The sequence below is a fragment of the Spermophilus citellus genome, assembly GCF_964194105.1.
Source record: "Spermophilus citellus genome assembly, chromosome: 12".
NCBI classification, from domain to species: domain Eukaryota; kingdom Metazoa; phylum Chordata; class Mammalia; order Rodentia; family Sciuridae; genus Spermophilus; species Spermophilus citellus.
In genome coordinates this window covers 1217968-1235779 of record NC_138198.1, presented here as the reverse complement: position 1 = coordinate 1235779, position 17812 = coordinate 1217968, and the positions used below count along the sequence as shown (strand labels likewise).

Here is a 17812-nt window from a genome sequence, read left to right as displayed (position 1 = left end):
AAATTAGGAAAATGAAGAAGTAAAATATATGCTGTACTGCACATAATTTAACTACATTACTTAATATTTTAAAACTTTTTCTTGACCCTCAAACAAATGCAAAATTCACAGTAAATATAAATATACTGTCTATCTCACAGATGGGTCAATTTTGCAATCTCTAAAATTAAGTAATTCTTAATAAAATATACGCAAAATAAAAGTCAATCACTTAGAGAAAGAAAATATAATATATATAAATATAAAATACAACCTCCCAAATGATATGACAACAGTTACTGTGGTACTAATTATTTTCAGAATAAGCTACACTTTATTTCAGATAAAGTGAAATAAAAATGAAATGCCTGAAAAAACTTATGACTTATATAAAATGGTGATAATCACCAAAATCTAAAAAAAAAAAAAAAAATCAGTCATCTCTATATCTTCTGTTTAGTATTAGATACACTAAATCAAATGAACAGTTTAAAAGGGATATACCTCAAATTTGTGCACACTCTTCAGTATTCACTACTCATAAACCTCTAAATGCTAATAAGTAGGAAAATTTTTAAGTAGATTTATACTTTTATAAGTATATTTCTTAGTAACTTTTTATATAATTAAAGTGATTACAACTACTAAATGTGTTAAGTGACAAATACAACACTTGAAACTTCAGTCAAAAATTATGCATGCCTTATTCATGCCGAAATACTGGATCTTATGTCAGAAACTATTATTTCTAAGCCACAATAAATCAGATATTATACTTCATAGAAATGTACATACATATCTTTTAGAGAAAACTTATCAAATAATTTTATTTATATAATACTTAAATACTTCATGGGAAATATTCATCTATAACAAGATATTTTAAAAATAACTAGGATTTTTGTTTTTTCTTAATAGGACCTAGAACAACAACAACAAAAAAAACACAATAGTCAGACTACAGTGTCAGGGAGAGGGGAGTACACTCCCAAAACTGCCCAAGAAATGCAGCGTGTTTGTGATTTCCCAGGTAAGAAAGCAGCTGTCCCAAACTCCTAACAACTTTCTACAAAAAATAAATAAATAAATAAAATTGAATGCTTGTTAATGTCACTGAAAACAATGACGCAAAATCTAGCAGCAATTCTTATCCGTCATCTAGTTTGACCTTTCAGGGGCATTTAACTCCCCTTAAAACATTTTCTTTCAAATAAATGGATTCTTCCTCCCTCCAGACTCTGGTGGGACTATCTTTCTGGTTCTCCTCTTTCTACAGTAACCCCCAAGTGCCTTAACCAGTGCCACAGTTCTGCAGAGCATCAACATTCTGATGACTCCCAAATGTGCCTCTCAAATCTGACTACTTGTCTAAAATCTCCACTTGGATGTAAACTTTAACTCTTAAGTTACACCTGCTACCCCCATCTAGATAAGGAGCAGTTTGTCCCAATTTCCAACAGCAGACCCCATCCAAGAACTGCTTCATCCATGTTCATGCTATCATCCTCGTTCACATAACAGGATTAAAAGGGAGCGGGGATAGAAAGAGAAATTAAGATGCAGGCAAGTTTCAGCATGATTCTTAGAATATTAGTTAAAGGCAAACTGAAAGAAACTCCAGGAGAAAGTCCAATATGAAGACAGGAAGAAAGAATTACCCTTTGGCTCCCATGTCTGCCCCAGCTGGATCCCAGCCCATTTGCCCTTGTATTTGGGTCTGCCTACCATGTACCGGTTACCATGCTAGTTACCAGGCAGGGTTGCAAAAAATGAAGTCCACTTATTTCTTACAACAGGGAGGAGATATGGAAAGTACCAGATGGCAGAAGATTAGAATCCATATGAAGAGATTCTGTTCAACCAGTATGCCTCTGTAAACTTATAACAAAACAATTCAGAGGAGTTCAGTTTAATAATGTGTAAAATGCAATTTTTCTACAAGAAAATAAACATCTTACATGTTCGTGAAAAATGTTAAGCCCAGAGGATCTTTTGACATCCTGAGAGTCCCATTATATTGTGAGATATAATGTAACTACAAGCTTAACATAAATATAGGAGGAGGAAAGATCATATAGATAACAAAACCTTAAAGAAATTTTTCTTGCACAAACACAGCTAGGCTAAGGCATAAGTAGAGTGTGATTCCAGTAAAAATCTCTGCCAGGGGCAGCCCAGATAAGTTTGACATGTGTGTGCATCTACTATACTAAGGTAAATTTGTTTTAAGTTGTTAGTGACTTACTTCATGCTACTTTAAGCCTTTCAATTCTAAACTTCAAATATGTCCCAATTCTAAAATTCAAAAACACAATAACAAAAATAAAATGAAAAGCCCCCCTTGAGATTTATCCCATAAAATTTACATCAGATTTTTCATACAGATTTTTTAATCTATTGCACAAAGATATCTTTTTTGTATTTGACAAAGAAATACAACTTTTTCTGATAGGAAAAAAAAGTACATGAATTGTAGAATTTCAATCACATGAAGAAAATATAACCAGAGAATACAAAATTTTCAAAAATTATTTCTTTTTATAAAACCTTTTACCAAAATCTTTAGAAAAAAGACTTTAGTTAGGCAGAGGATTCAAAATCTGCCCCTTTTAAGGTAATTATCTGCATTTCAAAGCAAATTCAGCCTACATTTACAAAGCTAAATGAAAGTTTCTGCAATTTTATTTCATCAGAGAAAGGAATAGGAAGCTGGAAATTCCTGACATTTTGAAGGAGTACTGTGCAAGATCACTCAGAAAAACAACATTTTACCTCACATTAGAATCTACAATGTAATATTTGAGTGAAAAACTATTTTAAATATATCTTCATTACTAAGTACTAATTGTTGAAGGCCTCAAAAAGAGAGAATTGGGCCCAACTCCTCAGAGTTTGTATCTAAGACAGAATTTCAAACATGTTTCTTAGCTCTGCATGAACTATCAACTAATCTAAATCCTTGCTAAAGATAAGGAGGAGGACCAGGACGTAGCTCAGTGATAGAGGGTACATGCCTAACACAGATTAGAGTGCCACAAAAAAGAAGTAAATACATAAGAATGGCCATCAGTGGACACACAAGTAACATGTCGACTCTCCATACTCTATACTGCTAATCTGCATAATTTTGGTCCCCATTGTGATGCACATCCTGCCACAACCAGGAAAACCTGCAAGGAAGGTGTACACCAGGAAGCCCTGGAAAGTACCATGTTTGTAGACTCTAATCATTCTATGTCTGTGTTTCCTTGCTGATGCCTAATACTTCAAAATAATGGATTTGTTACTTTCAACAGAGATACTTCATACTTGAAGAGGGGAAGAGACTTGTAACAATAATCAATGTCTTAGGAATCTGATAACTCTCCATTTCCTCTGAATGAAGCATGTCAAAAAAGCCACATCACTTTTCTTTTTAAAAACAAAATAAATGAATTTTTTTTTCTAGGATTTTGGAGTTACTGTTTAGAAAGAACAGACTTTCTAAGAAGTCAGGAACACTAACATGAAAAATGTAAGTGAAAATAAGGAACTTCTTTCTGATCTGTATTTTAATAAACTAGTTTTCACGTAAGTTCAGCAGCTTCAAGTTCCTCAGAATCTTTCACTAAAAACAAGCAGAGCACAGGAAATTACAATGGCTATTTGCCCCTCAGACCCACAGAGACAGTCTCCAGTTGTGGGAAATGTAAACTTCACAGGACAAGAGGGGGAAGTGATGTCCAAAAGGCAGGATAAACCCTGACTTGTCCCATAACTGATACTACAATTGCAAAATAAAATTATAGCTTCACAGCCTGAAATTTTAACACCCACCTTGAGGCAGAGTGGGCAGGCCCCAGCAACACATACTCAGGGTACTTAACCACTGGGTCTGAATATGAAGGAGCCCCATAAGAATAGGCAGGATCTTCTGCCACCAAATCCATGACCATCCACCAGCCAAACCACCTTCTCCCAAGGAAAAAATTAATCTAGCAAGCTCTTCTCTCAGAAAATGAACAAATAATATGAGAAGAATTAGTGAAATAAGGACCAAGAAATAAGAAGTGTATCAAATGTTCTTCCTGCAATGTCTGGTCTGTTAGTCCACTTTATTAAGCTTGAAAATGGATTTTTTTCTCTCCCTTGAAAAGCCTTAAAACTAGAAAATATTTTTGAAAATGTAGAATTTTGGCTTTCCTTGAAAATAAGAAAAATATAAGAAAAAAGAAAAATAAAACTATTCAATAAATAAGAAATGTCTTCAGGACTCAATATATATGAATCTTAAAAAATTGTTTGATCTAACTTGGCACATATGAAGAATATATTCACATACACATAATGAAGCATAATAACAACAACTCCCATATAATTAATACTCCAAGTACATCAAGGTCAGAGCTAATACTTTTTTGTCCACTTGCTCTCTTCACCTGCCTTCCCAAACCCAAAGGAAACCAACACTTGCCAAACCCGTGTTCATCTTTTTCAAATTTTTCTTAGGTACAAGTGTGATTTCATTTACACATCCACAAACTATAAACTGTTTGATTTTCCATGCTGTTTATAAAAAAAAAATCATATTGCTTCAAATATTCATCCATACTCTTACATGGGTATATTATTCATTTATATGCAATGCTGACTAGTATCTAATTGTACAAATATACAAAAAACATTCACCCATTCTCCAGTCATCGAGATTTGGATGTTGTCATCTTTCTGCTATTAACAATGTAAGCGTCCCTAGGACACATATACAAAAATGTCTATAGACCAATGTATTTTCAAATTCAAATACCAAGCTTTCATTAGTAGATCAAAATTAGGCTTTAAAAAAAAATAGCATAGGGTAGCATCAACTGTAGTACACAAGGAAAAGAACATGAGTTTTGATACTCACCCAGCACTATGTGTTCAAGGGTCCAAACAGTAGATGGGGTTAGCAAAAAGGCTTAAAGTCACCCCTCTAGGTAAATGCCCCCTAAAAAGTAAACTACAAAGTTTCATGAAATGTGGACATTCTAATATGTAAGGCAATATCAACCTGGTTCCCTAAGCAACTTGACCAATTTATCTCCCTTTGGAAGTGTATCAAATGTTCTTCCTGGTGATCTGCTTCCTCACTAGCTCTTAGCAGTACCAAGTTTAAACATTTCTGGATAATGCTATGGACAGAACAGCCTTCCACTGTGGTCTTACTTTGCATTTCCACAATTACTAATGAGGCTAATCATCGTTCCAGGTTCACCCCCTTCTCCTGCTCTAGTGTGAAGTCCTTTTCTGTGGTGCCCTCTTACTGACCACAAGGCTGTGGTCTCATTGAGTGTCCATTCCTCTGTGCAAATGTATATACACAAATCCTTTAGCACCTGCTTCAAGTATTTTCTCCCAGTTTGTGACTCTATTTTATGTACAGTAATTTTTGAAGAACAGGTTTCTTAACGAAGTTTCCCTACTTGGGTGGATCTGTTTTGGAGTTCTATGTTTGTGGGTCAGATCCAAGATGGCTACACAGTTAGGCTTCTTTACTGAGATTTCTGACCAGCTATGTTTTAGTATACAGTCCAGGTCATAAACACCTCCATTCAGCAATATGGACCCAAGGTCACAAACATCTGCTCGTGAGCATGCAGATGTAACCTGTTGGCGCTGTGTCTTCCTTGTTTGGCCTGCATATAATAAAGGCCTATGCAAAGACTCAGGCTGGGGGTGGCTGCTGCCTCTGAATAAAGCATGTCTACAATCCCAACTGTGCCTCTCATCTTCTTTTACCTGCACAGATCCCAAATTTGTTCCCCAGGGCCTGAGCTTCAATCAGACAGTGTTCCACCCTAGTGGGCCACCTGTCTATCACAATGCAAATAATGTGTCACCTTAATTTCTATGTCATTAAAATAAGTCTTGAGTACTAATAAGATAAGACCTCCTCATTTCCTCCTACTGTAGTAGAAGTAGTTGGCTATTTGGGGTTGCTTTTTGCTCATGTTCCTCACTAAATCAATGCTGAGAATTTGCAGGGGTTTTTTTTGTTTTTGTTTTTGTTTTTGCGACGTCAAAGATTGAACCCAGAACCTCACATTCCTAGTTCTTTTTTTAAAACTAAATTTTGAGGCAGGGTCTCACTAAGTCTCCTAGGCTGGCCTCAAACTTACAATCCTCCTGCCAAAGCTTCCTGAGTAAGGAGAATGCAGGTGTGTCCCACTGTACCCAGTTGATCCTTTTAGCTTTTTGATGTAGAGGACTCAGGACAGTGTCACTTCTTCTTTTTCAGTCTTTACTTACCTTTCTATACAGACAGGACTTCAGAACAGAGCTGGACAGAGATGGTGATGGGAGTGGTCTCCTACCTCATTACTGATTTTAGAAAATGGCCTCTAACATTTCACAGATGCTTTTCACAGGGCTAAGGAGTTTCCTTCTATTTCTAATTAACTGTGAGCTTTTTTTCATGAATACCTGTTGATATTTCTCAAATGCTTTTTCTCAATCTATGCTTTATCTTAATTGCTAAATATCATAAATAAAAATTAATTCTTTCAAATAGAAACCACCCTTACATTCCTTGGTCTTTTTTGACAACCAGCTAGATTTCATCTATACTCATATAGATGAGTTCCTCATATTCCTTTCTCCCACTGTTTCTTTTATACTTAGGTATAAAGGGTACACAGGTATAAAATGATGATACGGATGTGAAAACATGAGTTTAGAAGTAAATTCTCACTAGACTTGACTGTAGAATCATTTATGTAAGATTGTAATGATCTGTTCTTTGCAAGTTCAGCAAAATGCCTGAAATGTACATCTTCAACATTTAAAACTATTCTAGCCCAAAATTTCTTCCATTTTGTTGTTGTTGTTGTTTGCTTTTGTTCTGTTTTGGTTTGGTTTTCTGATGCTGGGGGTTGAACCCAGAGACTTGTGCATGCTAGGTAAACACTCTACCAACTGAGCTATATACCCAGCCCACTGAAACCAAAATTTCATGTTTACTGGCACAATTTTCTCAAGACATTTTCTTTTTATCTTCACAATCTCTACAGTGTCTATAATCTTGTCCTTTTTCATTTGCAGTGTATGTATTATTAAATGCACTGTACTCCCTTGTACTCCCTTGAAAGGGCTTGGCTGAGAATTTGTTCCTCTCTATTATATCTGTCTTCTTGCCTCTGAAAGTTCCCTGAACTTTCTTGGGTTACTTTTCAAAATAACTTTTTAAGGTAAAGCTTAGTTATTTATTGTCACTGATTTTTCTCTTACTAACATATGAATTCAAGATTGTGAATTTCCCTCAAGTAACTCTTTGGCCAAATCTCATGTACTGAATATACAACAATCAATCCTCTTCTTCCCCTTCTTCTTTTTTTCTCTCAGTAGTGGGGATTTAACCCAGGAGTCCTTTGCCACTGAACTATACCCCAGTTCTTTTTTATTTTTATTTTGAGACACGGTATCACTAAGATGCTACAGCTATCCTCAAACTTGCATCCCTCTTGCCTCTGCCTCCAGAGTCAATGGGATTACAGGATGCATCACCATGCTCGGCCTAATGATTTATGCTTAGAATTCTTTTTCCCCCCTCTACAGTTCCTCCTCTGGCTCATGAGCTAATTAATAGTTTCTTTTAAATTGACAAATATTTGGTTTTCTATGTTGGCATATTTTGTTTCTAACTTACCTATATTGTGAACAGCAAACGTGGTCTCTGTGTATCAATTTTCTGAAATTTAACAAACTTTGGGGGCCGGATAACACATTTTTTGTATTCATGAGAACAATAGTTTTCTCTGATCTGGGGTTAAGAGTTCATTAAACCAAACTTGGCAACCATGTTTAAATCATTATCTTTATTAACTTTGTGGTTTTAACCTCATGATAAATTGAAGGAGATGAGTTGAAATTATCCACAATGATTATAATTTCACTGATGATAATAAATTAGCCAATTTTTCCGTATCATTTTATCTGTATATACACAGGCTTAGGGTTATGCTTCCTGAAAAATAACCTTTTATCATATATAGTAACTCATTAATAATGACTTTTTTTTTTTTTACCTATCCATTTCTTTTGGTTAGCAATCTTCTGGTACAAAAATAGCTATACAAGATGTTGCCATTATTAACAACACATAACTGGGGATTTTAACTTTAATAGCAAGTTTAACTGACTGATATTAATGGTAACCATTAGCCATATTTCAACAGCATCTTACTTAGTTTGTTCTTAATTTGTATGCTTCTTTTCTCTCTCTCTCTCTCTCTCTTTTTTTTTTTTTTTTTTTTTTTTGTTTTTGTTTTGGTTTTGGTTTTTGGTTTTTGGTGGCACTGGGGATTGAACCCAGGTCCTTGTCATGGCAGGCAAACATTCTACCAACTGAACTATATCCCCAGCCCTGTCCTTCCATTTTTTAAGACTATAGGAACTTCTGGTTTTTGTTTTTTCTTCCTACTCCTTCTATCCCTCTACTCATTAGCAAGTTTTATGCTCCATTCTGGTTCCTAAATCTTACCAAGAATGCAAATCCCTAAGTGTAATATCTTAAGCTCCCTACCACAGAATATAAAGGACTTAAAACCCTTAAGTCTCCAAATAACAATGAAAATTTCCTGAGCTAACCATGAAGCAAGCTGTCCAAGTTAGAACTGGAAACCTGTCAATTTTAAAACTAAACAAATTAAAAGAATGGAAGGTAGAATTAATTTCAAATGAGGAAAAATAAAGAAATTAGAAGAAAACTGAGATTTGGGCTGGGGATGTGGTGGTAGCGCGCTCGCCTGGCATGTGCAAGGCACTGGGTTCGATCCTCAGCACCACATAAAAATAAAATAAAGATGTTGTATCCACAAAAAACTAAAAAATAAATATTAAACAGTTTTTTCTCTCTCTCCCCCCCCTCCCTCCCTCTCCCTCTCCCTCTCCCTCTCCCTCTCCCTCTCCCTTAAAAAAAAAAAAAAAAAACGAAGAAAACTGAGATTTTAAAAAGGGAGGGTGGTCAGTGCTTAATTTCATTCTAGTTACACACTATGAGCTAAAAATGCTTTTTATATTTTAAATAGCTAACAAAAAATTTAAATACTATTTCATGACACACGAAAATTTTATGAAATTAAAACTTCAGTATGCATAAAACTTTACTGCAAAAAGAGCCATGTACATTTGCTTATACAAATGTTCAAACATGGTCTGAGTCTCCTTTTACACTGTAATGTCAAAGTTGAGTAGCTGCAAGAGAGATCACATTGCCTGCAGAGCCTATCGTATTACTTCTTTTAAGAAAGTCCGCCTGCCTCTAGTTTTCACATATTAGGCTGGGCACAGTGGCCACTTGCCTGTAATCCCAGTGGCTCAAGAGGCTGGGGCAGAAGGATCACAAGTTCAAAGCCAGACTCAGCAACTTAGTAAGGCCCTAAGAAACTTAGTGAGACTCTAAATAAAATATAAAAGGGGCTAGGGGGGAAAAAGGTAGGGGGGCAGCCCTAGGGATATGTCTCAGTAGTTAAGAGCCCCTAGATTCAATTCCCAGTATCAAAAAAGTAGGTTAGAGCAAGATACTTAAGTTTCTAAATGCCTTTCAAAATCTCACTGAACATCACAAGAGATACCTTAAAATTTTTAAATCTACCAAAATGTGGCAATAATGAAATACTATTAAGAAATACTGAGGAGCTCTTGGAGAATAAAAGGAGACTAGATCAAGACGTAGAGGAGAAAAGCTATATTATATCACAGAAAAGAAAAATGCTGCTGCAGAGATGAGTTCCAAGTTCAGAAACCATAAATGGAGATTCTGGAAAAAACATTAGGGTGACTTAAACAATGAGACCAACCTTAATTTAAAATCCAATATTTAAAAAGTTACAGGGAACATGAAATTTTACTTCCAAGACTGAGCTCTCTGATCGACATTAAACTAAATTCATTATCTGTCTCAGGAGAATCTGAACCTGAGGTTTAAGCTGGAAAGAGAAGCAGGGAGGGGCCTAAGACCAAACCAGCACAGGACACAGATCAGGAGGAAGAGGCAATTAAGTCCATGACCACTGTGCAAATCAACACAAAAACTTTAGATTTTAGCCAAAAAAAGAGGGGTAGAGAGTAACGACACTGATAAAACCACACTGGGCCCCAAGAGGAAACAAATTCCACCAGCCAGTTAAGTAAGAAAGTACTTCTCTACACCACACAGGAAAAGATGGAAAGCTTTACCATGCTCTATGCACAAAATAAACTTTTTTAACAAACCAGAAAAGAGTAACCAAAAAAACAAAATTAAAACAATCTCATCTGTGATTACACCAGAAATATTCAAAATTGAATCCATATTAAAAACCACTCCACCCCTAATCACAATGATCAGGTAGGGCTTATTCTAGTCATACCAGGACAGCGTAGCCCTGGTAAGTCAATTATTAAGATAACTCTGTATATTACCGGCTAATTGAGCTAAATTCTAATAAATACTAACTGACATTTTAAAAGCATTTGGCAAACTTTGACATTTTTTCCTCAACTAAAAAACATTAACAATCTCACCAAAATTAAAACAGATAAGGTTGCAACAAATGAATATTATAAAGGGTCTTAGCCAATGTAAAAATATATATGTATTAAAATATGTAAGATTAAATTATTGGGATCATGCGCATGTACAAATATGTAACAATGACTCTCACTATTACGTATAATTATAAGGCACTAATAAAAATGTGGGAAAATAAAAGATAAAAATGCTTTATTCATTGATAATGATTGATAAGGCAATGAACACTTCATGTGGAAAATACAAATTAAGGAAGAACAATAATGCAAGTTATTACTAACCTAGACTGATATAAATAACTACATAAAAATTCAGTAACTGTCCTATGGACCTATGATAATAAGATTGCTATAAAAGGAGGAGGAAGATCACATTTAAAGGCATAAATGCTTAAAAAAATAACTAGAAATAAATACTAGAGGTGGGGGGGAGAAGAACAAGACCAATGTGAAAAAAAAACATTAAACTTCCTTGAAGTCATTTAAAAATGAATGAGAGCACCACCCCAAATGAATGAACCTCCAAAACAGGAGCCATGCATACCATGTTTGGAAAGGTTTCAGTATCATAAAAATGTCCGAGTTTTGTGGCATTCCAATCAAAGACCCAACGGAGTATTTTTTCCCTCTTTGCTTTGCTTTAAAAAAAATTTTTTTAAGTACTAAATTCATCTGGAAGAACTAAAGTATGAGAATCAACAAAGAAAATCTTCAAGGAAAAAGAATAAAGATGGGAACCTTATATTGTCCACATACTAAAAGTTTTAAATTTAAAGCTAATAAACTCAAATTAGGGTGGTACATTAAAAGACATTATCTGTAACACACTGAACAAAAGATTGACAGACAAAATTCTTTTAGGGCTTGAGTTATAACTCAGTGGTAGCACACTTGCCTGTCACACCAGAGGACCCAGTCTGATCCCCAGCAACGTGTCCTGAAAAGTCTTTAAAATAAATATTTATTAAATAATCCTACAAAAGGATGAAGGATGTGAAAAGACAACTTACAGAGGGGGAAAGCATGTCTTAGTTGAAAAATTTCAAATTAATATGTTTAGCTGACCTTTTCTCTTGACAAAGAGAAGGGAGCGGGAGGAGTGGAACAGAAGGGAAGATTAGGGAGGATGCATATGTAAGAATATGGCATAATGAATCCTACTATTATATATAATCAGAATGTACCAATAAATTTGTAATAAATAAATTATTATATATTTGTGGGATACAATTTGATAGGACTTACAAAATAAAAAATGAACAAATGATACTTGGAATAGCAACTTCATGTTTAATACTCTGTGTCTATGCAAAAATGTCTCTCATGTAAAAGCTCTCTCTTGTCTATCGAGGAGGTCCACAGAACAGGGTAGAGGAGAGAGTGGCTACGAAGTCCCTGATCAAGACCTCGGGAGACCAAGCAGGAAGCAGGTCTGATTTTATTGCGCAGTTACCATGTATATATACTCAGGCAGTAGCTAAGCAGGTTACAGGCAGCCACCAATGCAATTTTTGCTAACTGTCCTTGCAGCGACCAATCGAGGAGCAGGCTGTGGAGCAAGCACAGGGACCGCAACACAGTTTCACGCCCAGAGATGTACCTAGTGAGTAAGCGGTCTGCCACTCACATGCCCAGCATGAGAAGAGTGGCCTGCCACTCCAATGCCCTTAACATATGCCATGTATGCAGTACTTGATGCACTTGTCCCCACATTAAAGGTCATTCACTGATTGAGTATAAATAACAAAAACAGTGAAGAAATTTTTAAAACCTAAAATGTTCATTAAATGAAGAAATGATATAAAATCTTAGCTAAGACTACATTAATATGTAATAGTAAAATTGAAAATTGATAACAATAAAGTACACTGCTACATGTACTATAATTCTAAGGAAATAGTATGACCATATTTATATAAAAAACAAAAAAATACAAATCCATAAATTTTTTGTGTAGGCAGTTATTTAAAAGATATACATACGAGGTATCTGTAATTATAAAATATTTCACATAATTTTTTAAATTAAACATGACATATATGAATATGTCAAAATGAACCTCACCATTATGCATAACTATAATGCACTAATCAGATTTTTCTAGAACTGATTTTGCTCATTTCTTTCTCAGTCAGTAACCAATTCCCTTAGATATAACCAGCATTTTGATTTAACAGTAAAATGTTTCACAAGCCTTTGAATTTCTTATGCATGTAGTCATATTGTATGCAGTCTTTTGTATCTAGCTCATTTTGCTCAACATACTGTCTGACAGTCATCCATGTTGTTGCACATATCAGTTTGTTCTTTTCAACTGCTAAGGATGCTGTGTTAGTATGGATATATAGTTTGTGTGTCTGTTCAATCATTTATTTCCAATTTTTGGCAATTATGAATAAAGCTGCTATCAACATTAAAAGTAAATAAATAACAAATAAATTAGCCAGTTATTAGCCATGAGTAATAATATAAGTATATGACCAAAGTTTATACATAAAGACAACATGCAACTATTTATGCCTGACATTGAAGATCATCTTTGGCATGCTAAAAGGAGAATTTAATCATGCTTACCTATGTCATTAATCACCGCTCTTATTTTGGAGACAAAAGGTCCAACTTCACTGGCATGCATTTTGGCTCTTTCTTTAAGATCAGCACCTGCAAAGTATTTTATTTACAAATATAATCTTGTTTTAAACAAATTTTAAGGCAAAGAATTGAAAATTCATTTAAAATTAATACGAAACTTTAAAAGTCAACTAATTTTTTCATCTATTAAAGGAACTAAATTACCTTTGTTTTCCTTCCCGACGACCACTCTCAACAAGAATAAAATATTGGTTTTTTGTACAGCTATTACATGTTTAAAGCAACACTTTTCAAGCTTTCTAGCTTCAGGACCCCTTCACATTCTTAAAGTAAGAGACCGTGTTTGGATGATACCAGCAGTTATTCTAGTAGAAAGGAAAACTAAGAAATCTGAACGTAATTATTCACTAAAAATACAGATAAACACAGTCATATAAGCATAAATGACTACAGAGTTGTGCCAGCACCTTTGTTCTCACATTCATTCTACCTTCCCACCACCACCTTAGACTCATAAATGAGGGGGATGCAAGGCATGCATGTGGCTATCCACTCTCTTTTTAATCCACTATAAATTAATTATGACCACATATGATATCAAGTATGGCTAGAGCTGGGGCACGTGAACTCACCCACTTCCCAGGGGAGTGAGAACTGGAGCTAACAAATCACACATCATACAGTCCATCAGTCCTCAGGTATACAGAAAATCTCTATCATGTAACAAAAAAAATACTCAAGACAGCATTCAACAGAGCACATGCAGAACAGCAAAGAACTATAAGTAATCTAAATACACATCAAAAAGAAAAAATAAAATTAGGCAACAGTTATTCAACAAAGTCACACACACACCACACACACACACACACACACACACACACAAGAAAGAAAAGAATTAAGAGTATAAATACAGATAAATCCACTGAATGAAACATGTATTTACAGAAAGATACACAGGATAATAACCACTTACTAAGTTTTTAAAACAAGAATATTACCTAAAGGAAAAATAGACAAATGGAATTACTTCAAACTAACAGCTTCTACATAATAAAGAAAATAATCAGAAGAGTAAAGAGACAACCTGCAAAATGGGCAAAAATATATGTAAACTATATAACCGGTAAGGGGTTAATGTGCAAAATATATAGAGACGCAAACAATAGCGAAAGAATAAATAATCTGACTAAAAAAATGGCAAAGGATGTTAACAAAAACTTCTCATAAAAAGATGTATAAAATGTCAACAAGTATATGAAAAAATTTTCAGTATCACTAATCATCAGGGAAAATACAAAATTATAATTTTGTATCACCTCACACCAGTTAAAATGGCTATTATAAAAAATAAATGATAGCAAATGAAGAAAAGGGAATTCTTGAGCTCTATGAATAAGAATGCAAATTAGTACAGACATCATGGAGAAGTACAGGGAGGTTCCTCAAAACAACTATCAAGGCCCAGCAATCCCACTACTGGGCAGGTGCATAGCTCCTAATCCACACTTTCATTTTGCACTGTTTGTTACCCACAGTCATGACAGTCCAAAAATATTAAGTAGAAAATTCCAGAAATAAACAAGAATTCTTAAGTTTTAAATTATGCACTACTTGAGTTGTATGATGAAACCTTGCTTTGTCCTGTTCCATCTCACCCCAGACATGAAGACCTAACTCTGGTTCTAACACATTCCCTTTTTCCCAGAGTAACCACACTGTATACACAACACAATATTAGTCACTTAGGGGCTCAGTTTTGAGATGAACTGTTACAGACAAGCTGTTAATGTTCAAGTAGCCCCTATTTTACTTAACAATGGCCACAAACTATAAGAGAAGTGACGCTGACAATTCAGATATGCCACAGAAAAGCCATAAAGTACTCCCTTTAAGTGAAAGGTGAAAGTTCTCAATTTAAAAAAAAAAAAAAAATCATATACTGAGGTTCCTAAGATCCACAGTATGAATAAATAGGAAAAAATATACATGTATTTGTTTTTACGTATTCATATATATTTACATACAGTCTTATTTAATTGTTTCACTGTTTTATTTAATAAATAACACACTTTTTCCAAAGTGAAGGTTTGTAACAACTTGTGCCAAAAAGTCTTATCGGTGCCATTTTCTCAAATGCATATGCTCACTATGTGTCTCTGTGCCACCTTTTGGTAATTACCACAGTTTGAACCTTCTCAGCTCTTATATCTGTTAAGCTGATCTGTGATCAGTGATTTCGGATGTTGTTATTTTGGGACACCACAAAACAAGCTTTTATAAGACAAGCAAACTTAACTGGGACACAACATTGAAATTAGGCCAATTAATAATCCTACAATGCCCTCTAAGCACTCAAATGAAAATACGAATCATACACACATTGCTTACACTGAAGCACAGCTTAGGAAGGCATGTTGAAAACTAAGAAAAACCAGAAGTTAGGTCTCTTGGACAAAAGTTGTGGATGCAAAGAGAAAATTCTTAAAGGAAATTCACAGTACTACTCCAATGAATAAACAAACGATATGAAAGTCAAAGAGCCTCATTACTGACATAGATAAAGTTCTAGTTGTCTGGATGGGGGGGAAAAAAAATCAAGCCAGCTACAACAATCCTTAATCCTAATCCAGAGCAAGGCCCTATCTCTCTTCAATCCACTGAAAGCTGAGGGGTGAGGAAGCTCTGGAAAAGTCTGAAACTAGCCCAGAATGGTTCATAAGGTTTAAGGAAAGAAGACATCTCCACAGCATGAAGGTAAGACAGCAAGTGTTGATGGAGAAGCTGCAGCAAGTTACCCAGAAGATCCAGCTCCGACCCCTCAGAAAGGTGGCTACACTGCCAGCAGGTCTCCAAACACAGATGAAACACTCTTCTCCTGGAAGAAGAGATCATCTAGGATTTTCATAGAAAAGTAATGTCATTTTCTGACTTCAAAGATTCAAAGGACAGGCTGACTCTCTTGTTAGGGAATAATGCAATTGGTGGTCGAATCCAATGCTCACTTTTGACCACTTCAAAATTCCTAGGGCCCTTGAAGAATTATATTAAATCTCTGCCTGTGCTTTATAAATAGAACAACAAAGTCTGCATGACAACACATCTGTCTACAACATCATTAAACCCAGTCTACTGTTAAGAACTATTGCTCAGGATTAAAAACAAAAAAGATTCCTACTCACTGACAATGTACATGGTCACCCAAGAGCTCTGATGGAAATGTACAGTGATGCTGATGCCTGCTAGCCAAACATTCATTATGCAGCCCAAGGAGGATACAGTAGGCTGAGGCAAAAAGATTTTGAGTTCAAAGCCAGTCTCTGCAATGGTGAGGTGCTAAGCAACTCAGAGAGACCCTGTCTCTAAATAAAACACAAAAAAATAGAGCTAGGGATGTGGCTTAGTGGTCAAGTGCCCTGAGGTCAATCACCAGTACAGCCCCACACAAAAATAATTCCTCCAAGACACATTATAATTAAAATGACTAACATACAGAGCAAGAATAAAATATTGAAAGCCTCGGGGCTGGGGCTGGGGCTCAGTGGTACAGTGGTTGCCTAGCATGTGTGAGGCACTGGGTTCAATCTCTGGCACCACATCAATAAATAAAAACAAATAAAATAAAGGTATTGTGTTCATCTACAAATAAAAAACTATAAAAAAAATATTGAAAGCCTCAGAGGAAAATGTCACATTTAGAGGAAAGCCAATCATAATTATTCTAATTTTTCAGCAAATTCTAAAATCAAGGAGAGTGTGGAATGAATGTGAAATAAAATAACCATCAACCATGATTACTATATCCTGCAGAGCTATCCTTCAGAGTTGAAGATGAAGTAGTTAAGCAAAATTAAAAGAATCCACGACTACTAAGCCACCACTACAGAAAATTCTTACATACTACAAACAAAAGAAATAAAAAACAGACCCCAAAGCACTCAAATAGTCAAATCTCACTTGAAAAACATCTAAGCAAATTAGAAACATGACCAAATTAAACATCAAAAATAAATCAAAATGGCAGGAATTAATAAACCTTTCTATATAACAACAATGAAGATAAATGGTCTCAACTTTCCAATTAGGAAGCATAGGGTGGCAGAATGGCTGAAACAACAAGATCCAATTACATGTTCTTTGCAAGACTCACCTTATAGGCAGACATACATACATTACAAATGAAGCCTGAAAACAAGCAGGAATAGCTACTTTTATATCTGACAAAGCAGACTCCAAGCCAAAATTAATCAGAAGAGACAAATAAGGTCACTTCATACTGGTAAAGGGAACAATCAAACAAAGTCTAATGATAGTAAATATTTATGCACATAATTACATAAAACAGATACAACTCAACTTAAGAATTCAGAGACTCCAGTACAATAATACCAGGTAATTTCAACACACTTCTCCCACCAACAGATAGGTCATCCAGTCAAGCTCAGTAAAGACTCATCAGACTAAAAATTATTATAAATCAAATGAATAGACATATACAGAATAATGCATCCAATAATGGCAGTATTCACTTCTTCTCAGCTACTCATGAAACCTCCAAAACAGATCACATTTTAGGTTACAAAGCAACTCTAAGCAAATAAATACTATTTTATATATATATATCATCTGATCATAATGGAATAAAGTTACAAATCAACACCACATACACACACACACACACACACACACACACAAAAGGTACCGAAACTAT

At 35.0% G+C, this 17812-nt stretch overlaps 1 protein-coding gene across 7 annotated transcripts in view; it reads right to left on the bottom strand.

The window, feature by feature from the left end:
* The window catches only part of AUH (AU RNA binding methylglutaconyl-CoA hydratase), a 173229-nt gene that overhangs the window by 113791 nt on the left and 41626 nt on the right, over positions 1-17812 (bottom strand). For all 7 annotated transcript variants that reach the window (XR_014018247.1, XR_014018248.1, XM_081262867.1 and 4 more), the window contains one exon: positions 13084-13170. Coding sequence is in view for 5 of the 7 variants with exons in the window: in XM_081262867.1 (XP_081118993.1) it covers positions 13084-13170 (87 nt within the window). In the remaining 2 variants the exon portion in view is untranslated. The remainder of the gene's footprint in view (positions 1-13083; positions 13171-17812) is intronic.